General features: G+C 35.8%; 3 protein-coding genes across 6 annotated transcripts; 2 read left to right on the top strand and 1 right to left on the bottom strand.

The window, feature by feature from the left end:
- The first annotated feature begins 1,638 nt into the window (after nt 1–1,638).
- LOC145629497 (disease resistance protein RPM1-like) lies at nt 1,639–6,188 on the top strand. Of its 2 annotated transcripts, none has more exons than XM_081682111.1 (4): nt 1,639–1,932; nt 2,043–2,109; nt 2,813–3,820; nt 4,108–6,188. In XM_081682111.1, the coding sequence occupies exons 3-4, from the start codon at nt 2,877–2,879 to the stop codon at nt 6,110–6,112; spliced, it is 2,949 nt and encodes a 982-aa protein (XP_081538237.1). In that variant the 5' UTR covers nt 1,639–1,932; nt 2,043–2,109; nt 2,813–2,876; the 3' UTR covers nt 6,113–6,188. The 2 variants fall into 2 exon arrangements, with proteins under 2 accessions (XP_081538237.1, XP_081538238.1); XM_081682112.1 differs by having other exon boundaries at nt 2,810–3,820.
- Nucleotides 6,189–7,003: 815 nt separating this feature from the next.
- On the bottom strand, nt 7,004–12,548 carry LOC145629496 (uncharacterized). The gene is made up of 7 exons (XM_081682110.1): nt 12,407–12,548; nt 10,748–10,886; nt 10,527–10,663; nt 9,257–9,609; nt 8,690–8,786; nt 8,326–8,610; nt 7,004–8,159 (listed from the first exon to the last, which is right to left on the bottom strand). The coding sequence occupies exons 2-7, from the start codon at nt 10,881–10,883 to the stop codon at nt 7,143–7,145; spliced, it is 2,025 nt and encodes a 674-aa protein (XP_081538236.1). The 5' UTR covers nt 10,884–10,886; nt 12,407–12,548; the 3' UTR covers nt 7,004–7,142.
- Nucleotides 12,549–14,818: 2,270 nt separating this feature from the next.
- Nucleotides 14,819–18,777, top strand: LOC145629495 (geranylgeranyl transferase type-2 subunit beta 1). Of its 3 annotated transcripts, none has more exons than XM_081682107.1 (10): nt 14,819–14,970; nt 15,225–15,295; nt 15,386–15,536; nt 15,927–16,043; nt 16,393–16,459; nt 16,548–16,696; nt 17,853–17,986; nt 18,099–18,197; nt 18,314–18,389; nt 18,499–18,777. In XM_081682107.1, exons 2-10 carry the CDS (start codon nt 15,242–15,244, stop codon nt 18,591–18,593), a joined length of 942 nt encoding a protein of 313 aa, XP_081538233.1. In that variant the 5' UTR covers nt 14,819–14,970; nt 15,225–15,241; the 3' UTR covers nt 18,594–18,777. The 3 variants fall into 3 exon arrangements, with proteins under 3 accessions (XP_081538233.1, XP_081538234.1, XP_081538235.1); XM_081682108.1 differs by having other exon boundaries at nt 14,828–14,970; nt 15,229–15,295; XM_081682109.1 differs by having other exon boundaries at nt 14,878–14,970; nt 15,237–15,295.
- Nucleotides 18,778–19,261: the final 484 nt, after the last annotated feature.

The following is a 19,261-nucleotide window of genomic DNA, read 5'->3' as shown; positions in this document are numbered from 1 at the left end:
TTATTTCCTTTTTCTTGTTAACAGAATATTCCAAGTATCCGTTTTTGACTGTTGGGATTTTCTGACTGTTGTGGGAATTAATCAGCCATTAATCCCTTGATTTTAGCTGATTAATTCACTCCCTTGTTTCTTGCCTCGTTTGTTGACTGACTAGATTAATCTGGTCATCTTCTTGGCCAGGTTCTTCCCACCTTTTATGCTTCCCGTTTTTCCTCTTCACCCTATAAATATTCGGTGGTTTTCTCAGCCAAAAGATAACACACATCAGTCTTCTCTCTTCTCTAAAATTATTTAAACACATGTTCTTCCTGTTCTGTTTTCTGGGCAAGTATTCTGAGTTCCAGTCGGGTTTGTGAGTGCACATAAACTCCGGCGCCGTGCTTATCCTGGAGGGCGACCGCAATTGTCTACTGCACCGGGAGGTAGCGCGGAATCGTCTTTTAGGTCAGTGGTTCTCCACGACGCGGCTATTGTCAGTTTGGTTCACGCATCAAGAGATAAGTTATTTCTGTTTATTGCTTATTAGTATAACAGACTCATTATAAGCTATAGCAGAAAAAGACCTGATTTTGAGATACCATCACTCTTGACTCTTTATATCTAATGTTAACATCCTACTTTTTGTTTTTATTATTTTGGCATAGATTTAAGATTTACTCATGGAAAATCATATGCCCATGAATTTTGAAGACGAAAAAATATTTACAAAGGAAGCAACAAAAAGAAAATCAATTCGGCAAATCAAAATGGTGAAAGATATTAGTGAGTGAAAAACAGACAAAAATAGACAAAGAATATTTATGAGATAAATAAAGGAACTTTAAAAAGTTGCTTTTATTTCATTTGTCAAAAAAAGACACTAACAATTTTAAACTTTCAAAAAAAAAAATCTATGGAGTCACTTGTACAAACAGGGTATGGTATATCACGAAAAGTCATTTTTATGTTTATTGGGTTGTTTACAAACCTCAGACTCCTGCATGACCACAAATTAATTATTGTGACAAGCAAGATGAAATCAAGGTCAGACAGACAAATTAAACATGCCTCTGTAATCTTTTAAGGTATGGGTTGCATTTCACTAAGAATGCATATCTTCGCATCCTTGTCTAGCCTTTTAATGGACTTCAACTTAAGGTACCTACCATAACAACAAGTCACATTGTCACCAAATATGATACTTGTATTATAAACAAAAACTCAATACCAGAGCTCAAAAGTTTCAGCTTCTATGGCTTATAGATGGAACTTCGGGCAATTCATTCTTTTGAAACAAAACACTTGGCCTACCAAATCATTCACTCTAAAATAACTTTTTTATCCTACCAAATCTATCCAAATTTTTTTATCCTATTTTACAAAAATATGTTAAAATAAATCCTGACCTGTAAGATTTATATATTAGTTATATGATATGATATGATTCGTATGGGACTAATGGATTATAAACGAATAAGACATAAAAATTGGAGTGAAATTGAATGGGACCATTCATTCATGAAACCCAAGTAAGGTCTACCCGAGCAATTAATGGACTAAGACTCAGTATATGGAATAATGGGACCAATGGAGTATATTGTATATACGAATGAGACGCGTCATTGACTCGACCATAAGTAAGGTCTTCCATCATTTATCTATGTCTTCTAGATTCTACGTACTTTACACGACAGTTTACTTGACTAGTCAGTGGCCGGGAACTTGCTCACAAACTTCTCATCATCTTCCTAATCATATTCTTCAACTATTATAAACTATACTTCATATATACTATCCGTCCAATTCTTTTTTTAAGTCATCTGATACAATTTACAATCAACTCGGACCGCCGATCAATCTCTTCGGCTGTGGTTGTGGTTGTGGCTTTCGTTATGTTGATGAGCTGAGGGTAGATCCAACATCCCAAACTAACCTACCATATGTATTTCAGAGGTAAATCTATTATGGTATTTATCATGATCAATTAAGTTTCAAATGTATGTTTGCTGTTATCTAATCTTTTAGAATCACTCCATCTAATACAATCTAAATGTTATCCACAGAGCTCAGCAGGTAGATTAACCCCCTACTCCAAAGTTTATATAAATGATGTGATCTCAAAGTCACGAGGTGAGTTATCTACCATATCCACTATTATTCCGGCATTCCTCCAGTTAAGCTACCTTGGTACATAGTTCATAAATCAACATATTATTGTTAAATTTGTTATGATTACCCATCTGTCTTGTATAGTTGTACAAGTCGCAAAGCACTCCTGCCTTGTTCTCTTTAATTATGTATTAGTAGTTTTATTTTGAAAACACATATCGAAATAAATCTAATTTAATACTCGGTAAGTTGCTATGTGCTTTTTTTTTTTTTTTTTTTTTTTTTTTGGACAAAGATGAGCATTTCTTATGTACATTTCTTATATGCTTCCATGAGTGATTGATGAGCTTAATTCACGAGTAATATATGAGCTTAATTAATTTTCAGATTCTACGAATAATTATGGACTAAAAATCAATCCACCAGGCTGGATTGGTACATTGATATCTTGTTAGGACCACAAAAACACCCTAGGTGCCTAGTTAGTAGTCCTTACTCCTTAGTACGTCCTCTCTGTTAATTTTGTTTTACATGTTTGCCAATGCATTTATCAAATTCATTGTATCTTTAATTAATAATACGTGAAATTAAAATTTAAAAAGCTGATATTTGAAGTATAATCCACATAAGATAGTCAAATTAAAGTGGATTATTAAACGTGTCAACTTAAGTAGAACGGAAGAAGCATTCATATATAGTGATTGATCTGATGTGCATCCAGCAGGTGAATTCATTAACTACAAATGCATCCAGAAAGCTCACTCGGTAGCTGAAGGAACCGAACAAGAATGGCAGATATATACAGTACAGTTCAATTCACTATCCAATTATTGTATCCTATAATCAAAGATGAAATCTCTTTAATAATTGGTTTGCGAGACCAAGTTAAAGATATCTGCAATGAGCTGAAAAGCATGTTAGCATTGCTAAAGGATGCAGATAAGAGGGCCGAAGAAGGGGATGAGTCTGTAAAAGAATGGATAAAACAAGTAAGAGCATTGGCTGATGAGATAGAAGATGTCATTGAAGAATATAAGTATTTCCAAAAAGAAAATGCGTTTGGTAAGGTGATGCAGTATATGTCACTGAACGTACGAAACATTGTCTCCACCATTGAGTCTTTGCGCGAAAGGTCTAAAGAACTCGGTAGGAGAAAAGACATGTACACCTACTCCTCCTACTCCTGCATCAGGAGCAGTAGTAGCAGCAGCAGCAGTAGTAGTGTTACTCTGCAGGAGCACGACTGCATTCGAATTCAAGGAGCTTATCAACCCACAAGTACTCCTGTGTGCATAACCCAGGAATATGAATTGGTGGGTGTTGAAACAGCTAAACTAGATTTAATAGGGCTGCTAGGCTTACAGGATTTCGAGGATTTGAGGATATCTCCAATGATAGCTGTGATTGGCATGAGAGGGCTTGGAAAGACAACAGTTGTTGGGAGTGTTTATAATGATGCAGTAGTAAAAGACTACTTCCCTATCCGTGCTTGGGTTCATGTATCCCGGCCATACAACTGTGTCGACGTACTGAAAAGCATGATCAAACAATTTTATGAGGCAACTAATGAAATCAATGTACTTCATAAAATTTCAGCTTGCAGGATCAATCATTGTAACGATGATGGAAGGCCGGACAAGAATGCAGACGCCTACACTACACTTAATCGGACTGACTCCACTGATGTAGTGTCCTTGCAGAATCTTGTGAGAAGCTATCTTAAGGAGAAGAGGTATCATGAGTATATCCTTAAATTTACAATGTCATTTTCAGTATTATTTCAACATGATCAAAACTGTAGGTCTACAGTATGTGCATATATGTGATGATAGCACAACTTATATACTGTGCTCATTTTAATGCAACAATTTATTGTGTTTGTTCCATTACAACTTATTTTTCAAATTCTCTATCAAACTAATGTTTTCATATTCATATTAAGATGTACTGTACTGTATGATTTTAAGCTTGGTATTTTAGAGTTATATGTCATGTTTAAAATCCTTGTTTTACTCTTAGGTACATGGTTGTTATTGATGATATTCAAGATCATGATAAGGACATGGAGTTGGCAACTTACATCAAAAGGGTGTTACAAATTGATAATAACAAAGGCAGCAAAATAGTAATGACTACACGCTACGAGAATGTAGCCCGTACTTGGCTTGATGGCTCAAATCATGGTTTATATAAACTCAAGCCTTTAACAGAAGAAAAGGCGTTGGAGTTGTTCTGCAAAAAGGCATTTCAAAGCCGTAGAGGAGAGTGTCCCTTGTCGTTGCAGGATCTAACTCGCGACATTGTCAAAAGATGTGAAGGGCTGCCACTCATTATTTTAGAAATGGGCCGTTTTCTATCTATGAGGTCATATGACCACTATGAATGGAAAAAAGTGCATCAAAGCCTTGGGTTTTACCTGCAACAAGATTATCTACCAGGAGTTCACAACATCCTGATTCGCAGTTATCACAGTTTGCCTAGTCCCCTGAAGCCTTGTTTCCTGTACTTTGGTTTGTTTCCGAAAGGTTGTCCTGTTGATCGAATGCAGCTCATTCGATTATGGATAGCTGAAGGTTTTATTGTAAGAGAACCTAGCAGTAACTTGACACTCGAAGAAGTCGCTGAAGAATGCATCAATCGACTTATTAGTATGAACATAGTTGAAGTTGAGCGCACTGATGCTACTGGCAAACCTAAGACATTACGAGTCTCTGAATTCCTGCATGAAATAATCCTTTCTAAGGTTAAGGAGTTGAATTTTTGTCACGCTCTTCCAGAAAAGAACTCCAACATTGCTGATTCAAGTGTGGAGCCTCGACGATTGTCCATCAACATAGACCATAGCTCCAATAATGCAGTAGCAAATCCAGCAAAGGAGATTGTTATCGGAAGCAAGTCGAACACCCGGTCCATCCTGCTGATAACAGATTCAACAGCACCAGTAAAGCTATGGCCCAAGGTGTTAACTAAAGCATTGAATAACAATCGCCAGCTGAAAGTTCTTGATCTATGTAATGCTCCCATAGATGAACTTCCAAAGGAAGTGGGAAAGTTACTTAACTTGCAGTATTTAAGCCTAAGAAATACACGAGTTAAAAGGATTCCAAGCTCTATTGGTAAGCTTCAAGATCTCCAAACATTGGATTTGAAACAAACTCCCATTCATGAGCTTCCTGCTGAAATCTACGAGCTCCACAAACTACGTCATCTTCTTGCATATTGCTACGAGCATGATCCTGCTTTTAGTCTCCACACCATGAAGACGATAGGAGTGAAGTTACCAAAGAGGGTATTGGAGAATTTTGGGGAGCTACAGAAGCTGGCATTTGTTGATGTGGAGCATAATAGTACTGTGATCAAGGAGCTAAGAAATTTGAGGCAGTTGAGAAAGCTAGGAATTGTTGGGCTCAAGTTAGAAGATGGGAGAGATCTATGTGCTGCAATTGAAAAGATGGAATGCCTTCAGTCATTCAGTGTATATTCAAAAAATAAAACTGAATGGATGGATTTAGAGCATTTCCAGTTGCCTCCTTCAACACTTAAACGCCTCTGTCTGAATGGACCGTTGATACCACCATTCCCTAGCTGGATCCTCGAGCTCCACTGCCTAGTGAAAATTCGTCTAAGGTGGTCATGCATAGACGATGTTGATCCTCTTGAATGCCTGGAAACATTGCCTAGTTTAGTGGAACTTCAGTTGTTGGATGCATATTGTGGTGACACTTTAAAAATTAGCGCCGCAGGGTTCAAGAAGCTTAAGATTCTCCATCTCCTTGATTTGCAAGCTCTGGAGACTTTGACTATATACAAAGGTGCTTTGCCTCTACTTCAGCATATGGAAATCGGCGTAAGTCCAAGACTGCAGGTGCCATCGGGAATCAAGTACCTCCCGAGGCTAGAAACACTCACTTTCTTTGATACACCACAGGAATTTGATCATAGTCTTCTACAAAATGGGCAATATCATTCCGTTGTCAAACATGTACCTAATGTTAGATTTCTAAAGAGTGGCCAAAGGTTCTAGCAAACATGAAAACATGCAAAAGCAGAATAATACACAATATAAGCAAATTCATATTGAGAGTAATTTTAACAACTTCCATGAACTTCTATACAACTGTTCTTATGTAGTTAAGTCTCTGTTATAAGTCTGAGTACCAAAGAATTAATTGCTAATATTGGAATCTAGTTCCCTCTCAACACTTGAAGATTAAAGATAGCAACAGTGAGCCACCATCCATCAATAATCTCGCCCTATGTTGATTGATATCAAATATTGTTGGCTGTTCACATTTGAACCTAACCTCAACAGACAACAAAATTTGCTCTAATAAGTTGGTAACTTGGTATAATAAGAGTCCTATGACTACTCCTATCCAACCTTAATATTGTTATGATTCTAAAAGTTGGAGTTTGATGCCATACCAAGCAACATCAACCTACATCATAGGTTAAACCAAGAAATTTATTTGAGAGGACTGAAACCAATTTGGAACGGATCGAATATTGACGTACATTCAAGACAAGCTTGTAGTCTTACTTAGCCCTAAACTTGGTCCCTTGAGAAGTATAAATGTAAACATATTACCATGTGCAGGCGCATTGGCTATGAAAATTGGGTGGATTTATAGCAGTAAAGAGTAGCAATTTGGGGTTAATAAACTACCTGGGGCCAATTTTCATAAAAAAAAAAAGTCAAAAACTATAAAAGGGTATGTCAACTAGTAGGATTCAGCAAAAATAATTTTATTTCAGCAAGATAATTTCATTTTAGCATAAATAAGTACAGTTCTTTTAACATAAGTCGACGAGAACATAGATTTACGTTATTCTTTGTTAAACACAGGCAAAAGCATGCAGAATAATTCTAGATTCTATGCGTGGATTTAATTGTGTTACTATTAGTCCAAAAATATGAGACCAAAAATATTTAACTGTCATGTGAGACTAAAAAAGGGTCACAAACACAACATAAACCCAAAATGAGAGCAAAATCTCAAAAGAAAAAATGCTGACAGGAGGAAAAAAATTTGCAATGAAGGTTAAACAACTGACTATTTTCTTGACTTCTTTTTTGATTTAGATCCACCAGTATGCTGAGAGGCTGCTTTCGAGTTGTTAGCTTGGCTTGGCTTTGAATTTGTAGCCTTTGTATCAGCATTATCAGCCCCAGAACTACGAATAGGACCATCAGAAGTTCCAGCTTCCTGTTTATCCCGAGATACAGCACCCTGGGAGCCTCTAACGTGAGCTGCCCTCTTATCCTTTCTCCTGGGTCTGAAAGTAGATCTCTCCCTCTTTGGCAACCAACGCTCTGGGTCTGGTGGGGGGCCGGGATTAGCAGGGTCAAATCCCTTTGGATATCTTGGCTTTCTTTTCCTTTTCTTCTTAGTTTTATCCTTGTTCTTAATCTCATCATGCCCTTCAATATTCACAAGACGAGATCCATTTTCAGCGGGCTTTGCCCCAGAGGTTGTTTCAAGCTCATCTACATTAATTCCCTTCAAACCAGGAAAAGACTTGAGCTTCTTTTCGTAAGCTTCAGCCTTTTCAACATTGACATGAGCAGCAGTAGTCACTAATCCCACCAAAGCATCAACATTGCTATTCTTCTTAACAAGTTCCTCAAACAACTCCAAAGCCTCTTTCTGTCTACCATGCTTTAGCTTAAAAGCAGCAGCCTCTTGCATGATAACAGTAAGTTTGTTGTCTTCAGTCATTGCATTGGACCACCATTTGATTGCATTGTCTAATACAACCTCAGCACCATCAATATCTCCTAAACGTTCTTTCAAGGTAACAATAGTGGCCACGGTAGCAGGCATGTGTTGTATATCAGAGATTTTTGAAAGGGACTCGGCAGCAACTTGAAAGTGACCAGCAGCAGCAGCAACCTGGGCTCTGGCAAGGAGAAATACCTTTGACTTGTCAGGGGACTTTCCAGCAAACTGCCCCAGCACTTCTTCGGCTCTGCCAGCCTTGTTCTCCCTGACCAGTACTGCAGCTTGAAGCAGCACAGGCGTCACGCTGTCTGGAAACATTCCCACTAAAGCAGTAACAAGTTCCCGAGCCTGAAAATTAGATAGTGCATTCAATGCTACTTCATGTCTTTGATATACGAACTATTAAGTATGAGTTGGTGCAGAAATGGTACACAAGGATATATTATAATAAAAATAAAGAAACAAACAAGTAAACATGTGACAGACACTCTGTTTAAGACAAGACTGAAGTTACCTGGTCAATTTTGTTAGCATGAATAAGCAAAAGAGCTCGATTAACATAGACTGCTTCCTTCTGCTTGACTGAGAGTTTTGACTCCAGAGAACGAGCCAGCCGAAACTGGCCTCCATCACCTTTGTCTATAAGCCTATCAAGCTTCTTCAGGCTGTCAGAAACTTCTTTTGGACCTCGAAGGGAAATTAAGTTGTTTGTTGCGATAGCAAGGGACGATTCATCAGCTAAATTCTGTTTTATCATGTTTAAGTATGCTTGCACAGCTTCTTGTGTATTTCCAAGGAGCTGAAAAGACAGGAAAATTGAGCCTTTCAGCAAATCTACATTCAAAGGTAAAGGAAGTCAGATGCCACACGATTTATACCTGCTGAACATATGCCAGTTGAACTGCTATAGGCGCTAATTCATTTTCTATATCGTCATCTGCCCAGTTATCTTCCATCAGGGATTCCTGGCCCACTCTGAAAACATATAAATAAATCATTAGTCTTCAAAATCAACTCAAAGATCCTTTCAACAATTTAAGTCTAATGTAATTATCTCCCAAGTCCCCGACTATGGAGGCTTTTCCCTGTTTTGCATAAATGTTGCACAGCAAATATTGCTCACTGATCATGCAAACATATCTCAGAAGAGATAAACACACTCAACTATGCAAAACAATTTCTATACTTGGTAATGAACTAAAAATCTTGGATAAATATGAGTATTTGACTTCAAGTCACCAACTGACCAGAACAAAACAAAAACTGGCATGTGACTGAAAGTGGTGTAGAAGTAGTAGAGAGGGGCAAAAATCAGCAAGTGCTACTGAACCATATGGCATAGGAATATAAAGATGGAGTTACTAATGACATACATTCAGCTTAAAAGCATGTAAATCGCCTTCTAGCCTTCTAGAACAAAATAAGGAAAATAATTAGAATCTTACCTTCTAGCAGACAGCAAAAGCTGTTCTGCATCCACAAATTTATTTGTCTCGATTAAAGAGCAAGCAGTGTTATACGCCAGTTCAAAGCTGCTTGTTGGTTTAACCTTGAGAGATTCCAGAACTCTTTTCACCTCGGATGACCGTCCTGCTCCCACAAGACCAGCAACGAAGTTGATCTCTAGCGAGTCAATACCTAAGTTTTGAAGCTTTTGATAAATGTCTAGGCAAGCATCCATCCTTCCCAAACGATACAATATCTGGGATTCTAGCAACATAGTTGCAGTGCTCCTCTCCTGACTTTGCAAGGATTCCAAAGCTTCATCTAGTTTGTTTAGCCTGTACAAACAATATGCCTAAGGAGCATATGACCATTAAAAGAGCATTTATTAATCCATCAACAAACAAAAATTGAAATGAGAAGTATATGATTGGCAAAATGATAACTGCACATGGAGAAGTCAAGACACTTAAAGTTGAGTAAAACTTGAGAAATCATTGAAACAGACAAAGAAAGAAATAAACATATCTATAAATTCTTTTCCATACCCACCCATAAATATAGGATACAAGCAATCTAGTCAGTGGCATTTTAACCACGTGGTGCAATGATTTCGCTATAGACTGGACCCCGCATCACATTCCTAAATGACTTAAATCCATCTCCAATTAAAATAATGCATCCAGGACTTCTATGAACAAGGTCCAACAGAAAAAGAATTCCAAGAATCAGGAAACTTCATTGGTATTACCTCAAATAACCATACACTAATACCTTGTATTAAAAAATTTTATGGTAAGTAAAAAACTGATGACCTTATCAAATGGAGTCAAAAGATTCAATGTTGTTTAACTTTCAGACTATATTGGACTAAAGAAATTTAAATGTCTTATTGATTTGCCTACGTTTCTTTTCTATATAAGGTAGACAGGTAGTACACACGTGTCCTATCAGATTACAGGTCGACTAAAATTAGCCCCTTGTTATCAGAAGGATAAAATTGTGAATATACTCAAAACTAGAAACTAAACCACGTGAGGATTGTAAGCACAACCAAAAAAATAAACCTCAAGATCCAACAACAAGCTAGGTATTGCTAATGTGCCCTTAACACGGATATACCACCATTAAAATCGCTCATTCATTTTTTGGGCAATTGGTATGCTTCCAAATGTATACTGTAACATGCTGTTTATCTAATTCAAACATAAACAGAAACCAAGGTAGAACATCAACGTCAAATATGAGTTACAAAATTCAACATGTTCATACCTTCAGGAAATTTAGATCAATCGGAAGCCTCTGTGAAGACTGAATAACCGCAAAAGCTTCATCAATGTTATCAGCTTTGATTAGAGCTACAATCTTGCACCGAAGAGCGTCCTCATCACCCGGAGCACTTGACAGAACTGAAAGAGTGCCTCCACAAATTAAAGTTAGAAAATTATCTGAATAACTGAAACTCTGATATAGACAGAGTGAGGAATAGAGACCTTGTTCTGCGACTTTGGTGGCCTGCTCGTATTCTGAGCGTCCAATGAATTTATTAAGAGAAGTAAAGAGATCCTCAATGGCAATGATGGGCTGTGAGGAAGACCCTTTAGGTTTCTCCTTGGCTTTTGGTGCCATTGACTAAAAAAGTAAGCCAAAACAGAAAAGGATCAAACTTACAATAAACAATAACAAGTATTTGAATAAGATAAAGAATAGTTATAAGAAGAGAAAAACCAAATGCTCAAAACATCTCTTCATCAAAGTCTAATAGACAAACTAAATTTGAATGTATTCCAATTGATTCAAGATTTCAGCCACTAAATCTTTATAGCAAATGAGATGCACCAATATGAGTTGAGAAGAGCAAGTAGACAAAGTAGTTACTAATGATAGTGACATAACAAGGATACAGCCAACAAGTAATTAAGACACACACATACACATAAGCTCAAAAAGAACGTAAACATCAGTTTACACCATGGTTTCAGTTTGATTCATAAGCATAGCATGAAAACCATCAACGAACACTTAACCAATTTCAATTAGTGATCACAGAATAACAATTAGATTGTCTCACACAAATTACCAGCACTGGGCCAACAATTGTGTTATGTAGTTATTTCTAATAGATATCATTCTGCAAGAATTTCCTCAATTTCAACCTATGACAATCATAAAGCAAAATCTACTCTAAAAAACCTCATCCACCCCTATCAAATCGAGATCATTGCACACAAGTGACACAAGCCACCAAAAAAAAAAGTTAAGAGTTTTAGCTCACAAAAATTAAAATTAAGAAAGATGGGGTTTTCAGTATATAAAAAAGAGGACTGCATCTAACTGACCTCAAATTTAATGGAAAGAAAGAAAAAGGGGGGAATTCTATAGTTTGAGGCAGGCATAAAAATGCCAAATTTGTGACAGAAGAAAAAAGAAAGGAATCCCAAACCAAAAATTCACAAGCAAGGTGAAGCTCTAATGGCTAGATCGTAGAGACGGAGACCAAGTTGAAGATAAAGATTGATGATTAGAAACTCCCTCATATTGTTTCCCGATACTTCGTATGCATCTTATCCTCTCCCAATTTCACCAAAAAAAATCAGCAAACCCAATATAGAACTCTAAATTAAAATTCAATCTGTATTCACTGTTAACACTCTTCCGCATTAAATCCTAATTCAGAATCACACTTTTGCATTTACTTTAATAAACTAATGATTTAATGGATGATTTTGCAATTGCATGCCACACTTAAAGAACAAGTTTTTGATTGATGAATCAGGACCATCTTGAGCCAGGGCAAGATAAGCGGCTCCGCGACCGCCCTCGCCCTGGGAGAATAGGTACATTTTCATGATTCAATCCTAACATTGCTATAATCAACTTTCTGCAAACTCATTTATCAATCAAATCTGACTCAATTATCATATTAGGCTCGAAAAATACATTAAAATCATCTCGCTTAATAAAATCAACAAAATTCTAGCAACAAATTCACTCAATATGATCTTTCAGAAATTCAAATAATTCAATAGTCGACAATCGAAGAACCCTAACTTGACTATACTGAAAATTAGAATAAATTAAATAAACTATAGATAAACCCTAGATTGTGAAATTGAAATTCGATGGTTTGAATAAAAAAAAAATAATCTTACCTAAAAGCTGCTTCAATAGATGAGAGAAAGCTTAAAAATCGGTTCAATGGAGAAATCAGAGTACGCTTCAATGGAGGAAAGAGGGAGATGCAGGTAAAAGTGACAAATAGATAGACAAAAGAAGAAAAATACGACTACTCGTAAGTCACTAAGTCGTACCACCAAATACTAACATTACTACATTAGTATAAAGTATAAACTACTTGGTATTCTATCCGTCCCTTTATTTCATTTTTTGGTAAAATTTTATAAACTTTGACCATAATAAATGTTAATCTAGAAAAAATAATTTAGTCATACTTGTTAGAATCGTTCCATTGTATGAGTATATTTTATTAATATTACGTTTTTATAATTTTTAGGTATATAGAAATAAATATAAAGACGTTTTAATACACACCTTGAAAATCGTGCAGAATCAAATGGGCAAAAATATAAGGACCGTACACAATTAAATGTGGCAAAGAAAATAGGGATTGAGAGAGTATGATAGGAAGGGGGGAGATGAGGGAATCCCCCCTCTTCCCAAACATTTTGTAGTTAGTGGGCTCGAACTTGTGACCTCAAAATCACAGAGTGAATTCCCACCAACTCCACCAAACTTTGCTTGGTAAAATGTTAAGATTGATCTATCTCTATTGGTGAGACTCAACTTTGAATATTGAGATACAAAATGAGTTTTTTTTTTTTTACCTTCAATGGTGATACCCAGTCCACTTCTCAATTTAGCGACTCGTGTGAAGTATAATTTTCCAATGGTGAGACTCTTGAAAGTATACTAATGTCACTTTCAATTTATGGCCCACCAAATCTATATTATAAGTTTTTTAAAAAATAAAACTTAAATAAATTACAAAATATATCATAATATTAATAAAGGGCTCACACTTTTTGGACTCAAAGTTGAGTATCTAAACTTAACAATTTTCTTCTAGAGTTACTAAATTTAGATACCAACTTAGGGCATGTTCTGATTTACTAAACTGAGCTGAAATAAACTTAATAGAGTTGAAATAAATTGTTTATGAGAGAAGGAAATTAAGAGTTGAATTGAACTGTATAGAATTGAATTGAAATGAATTGTTTATAAGATGAGGAAATTAAGAGTTGAAATAAATTGAAATTAAGCTGAAGAGAACAGATCCTTATTGATATTTTTTGCAAAAAAAATACTCTTTCCCTCCTTAAAAAAACTGAATCAAGTTTCATTATTGATATTTAGCATCCAATTGGTTGTTGGTGTAGTGGTGATTGGAACTACACTTAGTAGGAAGGATTTGTGTTCAATCCCCCACAACAACAACCGGGAGGGGATTAGAACCTAAACACCCAAAACTAATCTCGAATCCGAATTAGCCCGAATGGTGAACATTTAGCACTCCGTAATCCGTATATACAGTAGAATAGTAGATGATTAGAGTAATACTGCGTAATAAAACATACGGAGGAAAAAAAAAAGAAAAGAAAACTCCGGAGCGATTTCCGTAAATAATGTTAAAACGTAAATTATTTCCTTAAATGTGTAGTTTAAAAACTATTTCATACAATACCGTCCATGTAGGATTAGTGGAAGGTTTGGGTATCCGAAGCTAATAATCGCTAATAATAATAACAGTTTTGTAAAAATAAACCGCTATTGTCAATAGCGGCTCATTTAATAAAAGTATTAGCGGTTTTTATTAAATGAACCGCTACTGTGAATAGCGGTTGTCATTCAACAAAATGTAGGAAGCCCAATTGCTCAATTGAATTGAATAAAATCATCAATCATCAATCAATCAATCAATAACTATATACTAAAAACACACCGGCAATGACACGTGTCATTCTGGTGTGTTCTTAGTTATTTTTTTTGAATAAAATTTAATTAAAGAAACAAAATTTATTTACAAAAATAATTCTCTAATCTTATATGATATAATTACTTAAAATAAAAAAGATTTGACATATATTTTACACGAATATTTATATGCTATAAAAAATTTCTTAACTCATGCATGGCACGGGAACTAATCTAGTTAATGAAATACTTCAAAGTTCTCATCTTCTAAAGCAAGATTCCCCATTTTATTTCACTGAGTCAGCGAAATCGCCCCAGTGGTACTCCAAATTGTCGCCGGATTAATCACCTTCGACTGTTGCCGTCGTCGACATAACCTTCATGTACGGGAATTTCATTCACTATTCTGAATTTTTGATTATAAGGTTTGGCTTAATTTCGATTTTATTTAAATCTACCCCTGAATATAGGTTCTACTTAATATATAGAACCGCTAATGGTTCTATATTAAGTAGAACCGCCATCATCATTAGCGATTTATATTGGAAGGAAACCAAACATTAAATCCGAGCCGACGTGGACGGTATTATGTGAAATAGTTTTAAACATTTATAGCATTATTTATGGAAATCGCTTGAAAACTCGGAGCTCCTTAATAAAAATAAAAATAAAAATACAAAAAAAATCCTTGACTGTTGACAATTGACAGTATTCCTCCAATTGAAGCGGTTTCTCAGTTCTCCATTGAAGCGGCTTCTGAGCTTTTTCTCGAAGCGGCTCTGAGGTAATATATCTTTATTTTTTGTTAATCATCGAATATCATTTTCACAATTTAGGGTTCATCGTTAATTTAATTGTAAGTATAATCAATCTAGGGTTCTTCTAAGGTGGATTCTTTAACTATTGGTTATAGTTACTCAATTTATGAAAGAATGCATATAACGAGTGATTGAATTTTTCTATAGAGTGAAATTTGGGCAGATGAATAAATAGAGAGATGATTGTTCATTATTCAATAATTTGATTAACCTACATAAGGTAGGTTTACAGCCATAATGGTGGAGTTGGCAGCTGAGAAGCATGTCCGATATGTCTTATCTGTCGAGAAGGTTTGATCTTTTTTATTTTTTTCCTGTTTAATGTCTTGGGTATGTGATTAGTTTTTTGGTGTGTAAATCTTTTGCTACTTGTGTCCATAGAAAAAGGACGGATTTGAATCGGTGGTCATGGAGCACCTTAGGATGAATGGTGCTTACTGGGGACTGACAACATTGGATCTTTTGGGAAAGCTTCAAGTCGTGGATCAAGAACAAGTTATTTCATGGCTGATGCAGTGTCAACATGAGTCTGGTCTGTCTTTATTATTGATAGTAATTCAAATCAGATTTTTTTTTTTTTTGGGTGAAATTCTTGTTTCTTCTTATTTTTATATGAAATACATTCTTCTCTTAGAGTCTTATCTATGGAAAAATGTTGGTTGAAATTCTCCAATACATTCTTAGTTTCTTACTCTTGTCTAAGGAAAATTGTTGGTTGAAATTCTTCAATTAAACTGCCTAATTTAGAACTGATTTGAAAAAGATTGTGGAATGCCAGCCTCTTAGCAAGAAACACAAGGCTTCCTACATCTACTAAAACCACATCTTCACTGTATGTAGCTATCGTGTTCCTAGATTTTTGTCCTGTTCCTGTAAATACTTGAGTAATATGTCATATGCTTACAATGACTGGCCTATGCAGGTGGATTCGGTGGTAATATCGGACATGATCCACATATTCTTTATACTCTCAGTGCTGTTCAAGTTCTAGCTCTGTTTGATAAGATACGTATTCTTGACGTTGCTAAGGTGACAAAATGTATCCTTTATGACGTGGTGAAGTTTCAATTTATTCTAAAACTATTTCCGATTGTGTGTTTTTCTTTTCATTTATATTATGTATGGTTAAGGTATCATGCTATCTATAAAATGATATTTTGCTGAAATTTATTGTTTGAATCTTGAGGAGACAAGAAATTGCCTGCTGTAAGTTGTGACCTTTACCCAGCTCTGTAGTTAAATACTGTATGCACTCATCGAGTTTTGCTAATTTACCATGATCTTGATAATATTATTGGGATAAACAGCTTATTTTCTTTTGTCAAGTAAGTCAATCACACAGCAAGAACACTCCAGTTTGTTCATGGGACCTTAACCTTGCAACTCAGATATCGTGCAGTTGCAGAATGAGGATGGATCGTTTTCAGGAGACATCTGGGGAGAAGTGGATTCCAGGTATGTTTGCAATTCTCTGTCTTGTCCTTTTACATGCCTTTTTTCTTTAAACAGAGAGAAGCTTACTCAGGTTTATCCATATTTCTAGATTTTCATATATTGCAATTTGTTGTCTGTCATTGCTACATCAATTGGACAAAATTGATGTGGAGAAGGCTGTGAACTACATTGTAAGGTGCAAAAACCTAGATGGGGGATTTGGATGCACGCCTGGTGGGGAATCACATGCAGGACAAAGTATGTTGGTGCACTTTAATAGTGATTTATAGGGTTTATGACTCTTGATATTGTCTATATAGATGAAGTTGGTCTTCTGTCATTCATTGTGTCTATTCACTCTATTGTATATATGTACATGCAATCAACAATTGTCATGGATTTTACATTAGTATACTAGTTGCTGTCCTTTAAACTATCACTGGTAAGTGCTAGGCCAGAGTTTTGGTCTGAGGAATCTATGCATTGCTATAGTCCTATAGCTTTGTCCTTTTTTTTTTTTTCTCCATTCACCTCGATCTTCCCCTTCCATGAATCGATCAAAGAGTAAAGGGGCTCCGTCTCAACTCAAGTGACCAATTTTGTAAGATCAAGAGACATTTGGAACTCTTCAATTTGCAGTATACTTTACAAAATAGGTATTTTGTACCCAAAATGAATACCAATAGGTTTTCTGTGGTTTTTTATTTTTTTTGTTTGTTGAGAATAATTTTTCAATAGTCTCTTGCTAGTAAGGGTAAGGTTGCATACACATGGATCTTCCAATTGCTACCTTAGTGGGAATAAGATGGTGGTTGAATAGCTGATAATGCTGCTGTCTAGTTTTGTATATTCTTTATCAGAAATTTGTCTAGGATGGTTTCAGTATAACTGTATCAGGTTGGGTTAGGACACAGGATAATAGGATATAACTAAATTAAAACTGTTGGCTTATCAATATCTCAAATCTTATGATCTAGGAATATTATAAATCCTATGGTGTTCAGAAGACTATATAACGTAATCCCACTTGTAAAGCATCATACTAACTGTAACTGCTTTGGACTTTGGAGGAAGTCGAAAGCACACTGCTTGGGAGATTTATGTTTTAGTTTTCAATATACTGCTTATTCGCTGTACAAATCAAGATGATGTAAGTCATGTGACTCATGTGAGGAAGCTATGGATTAATATTATGGTTGATATGGTATGATCCTCTTTTGCTTTATAGAGAGTTTCAATAGATTGACTTTTGCAGTATTACCATTCTCACAGATGCATACTCTTTGAGCTGTACTAATTTTGGTTACTTTTTATAAGCTCTTGGTTTCCTTTTTTTTTTTTTTTCTTTTTTTTTTCCCCTACTCTATTACACTTTTTTTGGTGAGAGTCAAATTTTATTGGTTTATTACTGCAGTTTTTTGCTGTGTTGGTGCTCTTGCTATAACGGGCGCTCTGCATCATGTTGACAAGGACCTTCTTGGTTGGTGGTTGTGTGAGCGCCAAGTGAAGTCAGGAGGTCTAAATGGTCGACCAGAGAAGCTTCCAGATGTGAGATATCGATTTCCTTATAAATTGTTTTACAAAATTAAAAATTCGCCCGCCCTCCTTAGATCCTCAAACAAATGCTTCTGAATGCTCTTTGGTATTGTCCTGCTTTCAGGTCTGCTACTCATGGTGGGTACTGTCTAGTTTGATTATGATCGACAGAGTTCACTGGATTGACAAAGAAAAGCTTGTTAAATTTATCTTAGACTGCCAGGTATTCATTTCACTTCTAGATTTTGCACTTATTAAAGAATCAGTTTTTGGCTTTTTGCAATTTTGTTTTCAGTTGCTTGCTCATGACCTCCATTCTCATATCTAATTATCATCCAGGATTTAGAGAAAGGAGGTATCTCAGATAGGCCAGATGACGCTGTCGATGTTTTCCACACTTACTTCGGAGTTGCAGGTAACATGCTAGTTTAAAGCCATCATTCTTTTCTCTTCAAAACAGGTTTTTGCCATTAGTGTTTTTTAGTGTTCAGGCTGATATATGTTTTTTGTGTTGGCATTGGTAGGTCTGTCACTTCTTGAGTATCCTGGAGTGAAAGCTGTAGATCCTGCCTATGCATTACCAGTTGATGTGGTGAATAAGATTCTAATAAGCTCGTAACAAAACCATCCTTTGATATGTTGGAGCTATGTCTGATTGGCTCTGTGAGTAGACTAGACTTGCACGTCGAGTTTTCTTTCTGTATACTGAGAGAATAATAGCCTGTAAAATTGATGAAATTAGAGAAGATAACAAATTGCGGTGAACTATATTGTTGTTTTATCATAGTTAAACCTTTTATCAATTGGCTTTCGCTAAGGTTTGACTATGATGTGATGAGAAGTTCATAGCGATTGTGTTAAGTTGCTAACAGCATGCTTTGATCTAACTCTTTCTTCTCTATATAGCCACAATTAGCAAGGATAAATTGAAGAAACTTTTATGTTATACAGAGTACTTTGTATTATTAATCGTTGTACAATACCATAAGAAAAGCTTACAACAACAAAACAAAAAAAAAAAAAAAAAAAACGTAACCCTCTGCCCTTTTCCATATTAAAATTCATCTATAATATCCGTCCGGATTTGTTTACATAACCACATCAACAGATAACTATTAATTCTAGACAAAGGGAGTATGTAGGCCTATCATGCAGAACTACTCTTAACGCTACCTACACATCTAAAATGATGAGCTTGCTGGGTCATCCCATAACATTTTCCGGTCACATCCGCTGAACCATCCTCGTATTCATTACAGTCTACCAATTCTTGATTGCTATGCTTTT

This window comes from Chenopodium album, chromosome 4 (assembly GCF_948465745.1).
Source record: "Chenopodium album chromosome 4, dcCheAlbu1.1, whole genome shotgun sequence".
In the NCBI taxonomy this organism is placed as follows: Eukaryota; Viridiplantae; Streptophyta; class Magnoliopsida; order Caryophyllales; family Amaranthaceae; genus Chenopodium; species Chenopodium album.
The sequence above is the reverse complement of the archived record's forward strand: the minus strand, read 5'-3'. Positions and strand labels throughout refer to the sequence as shown.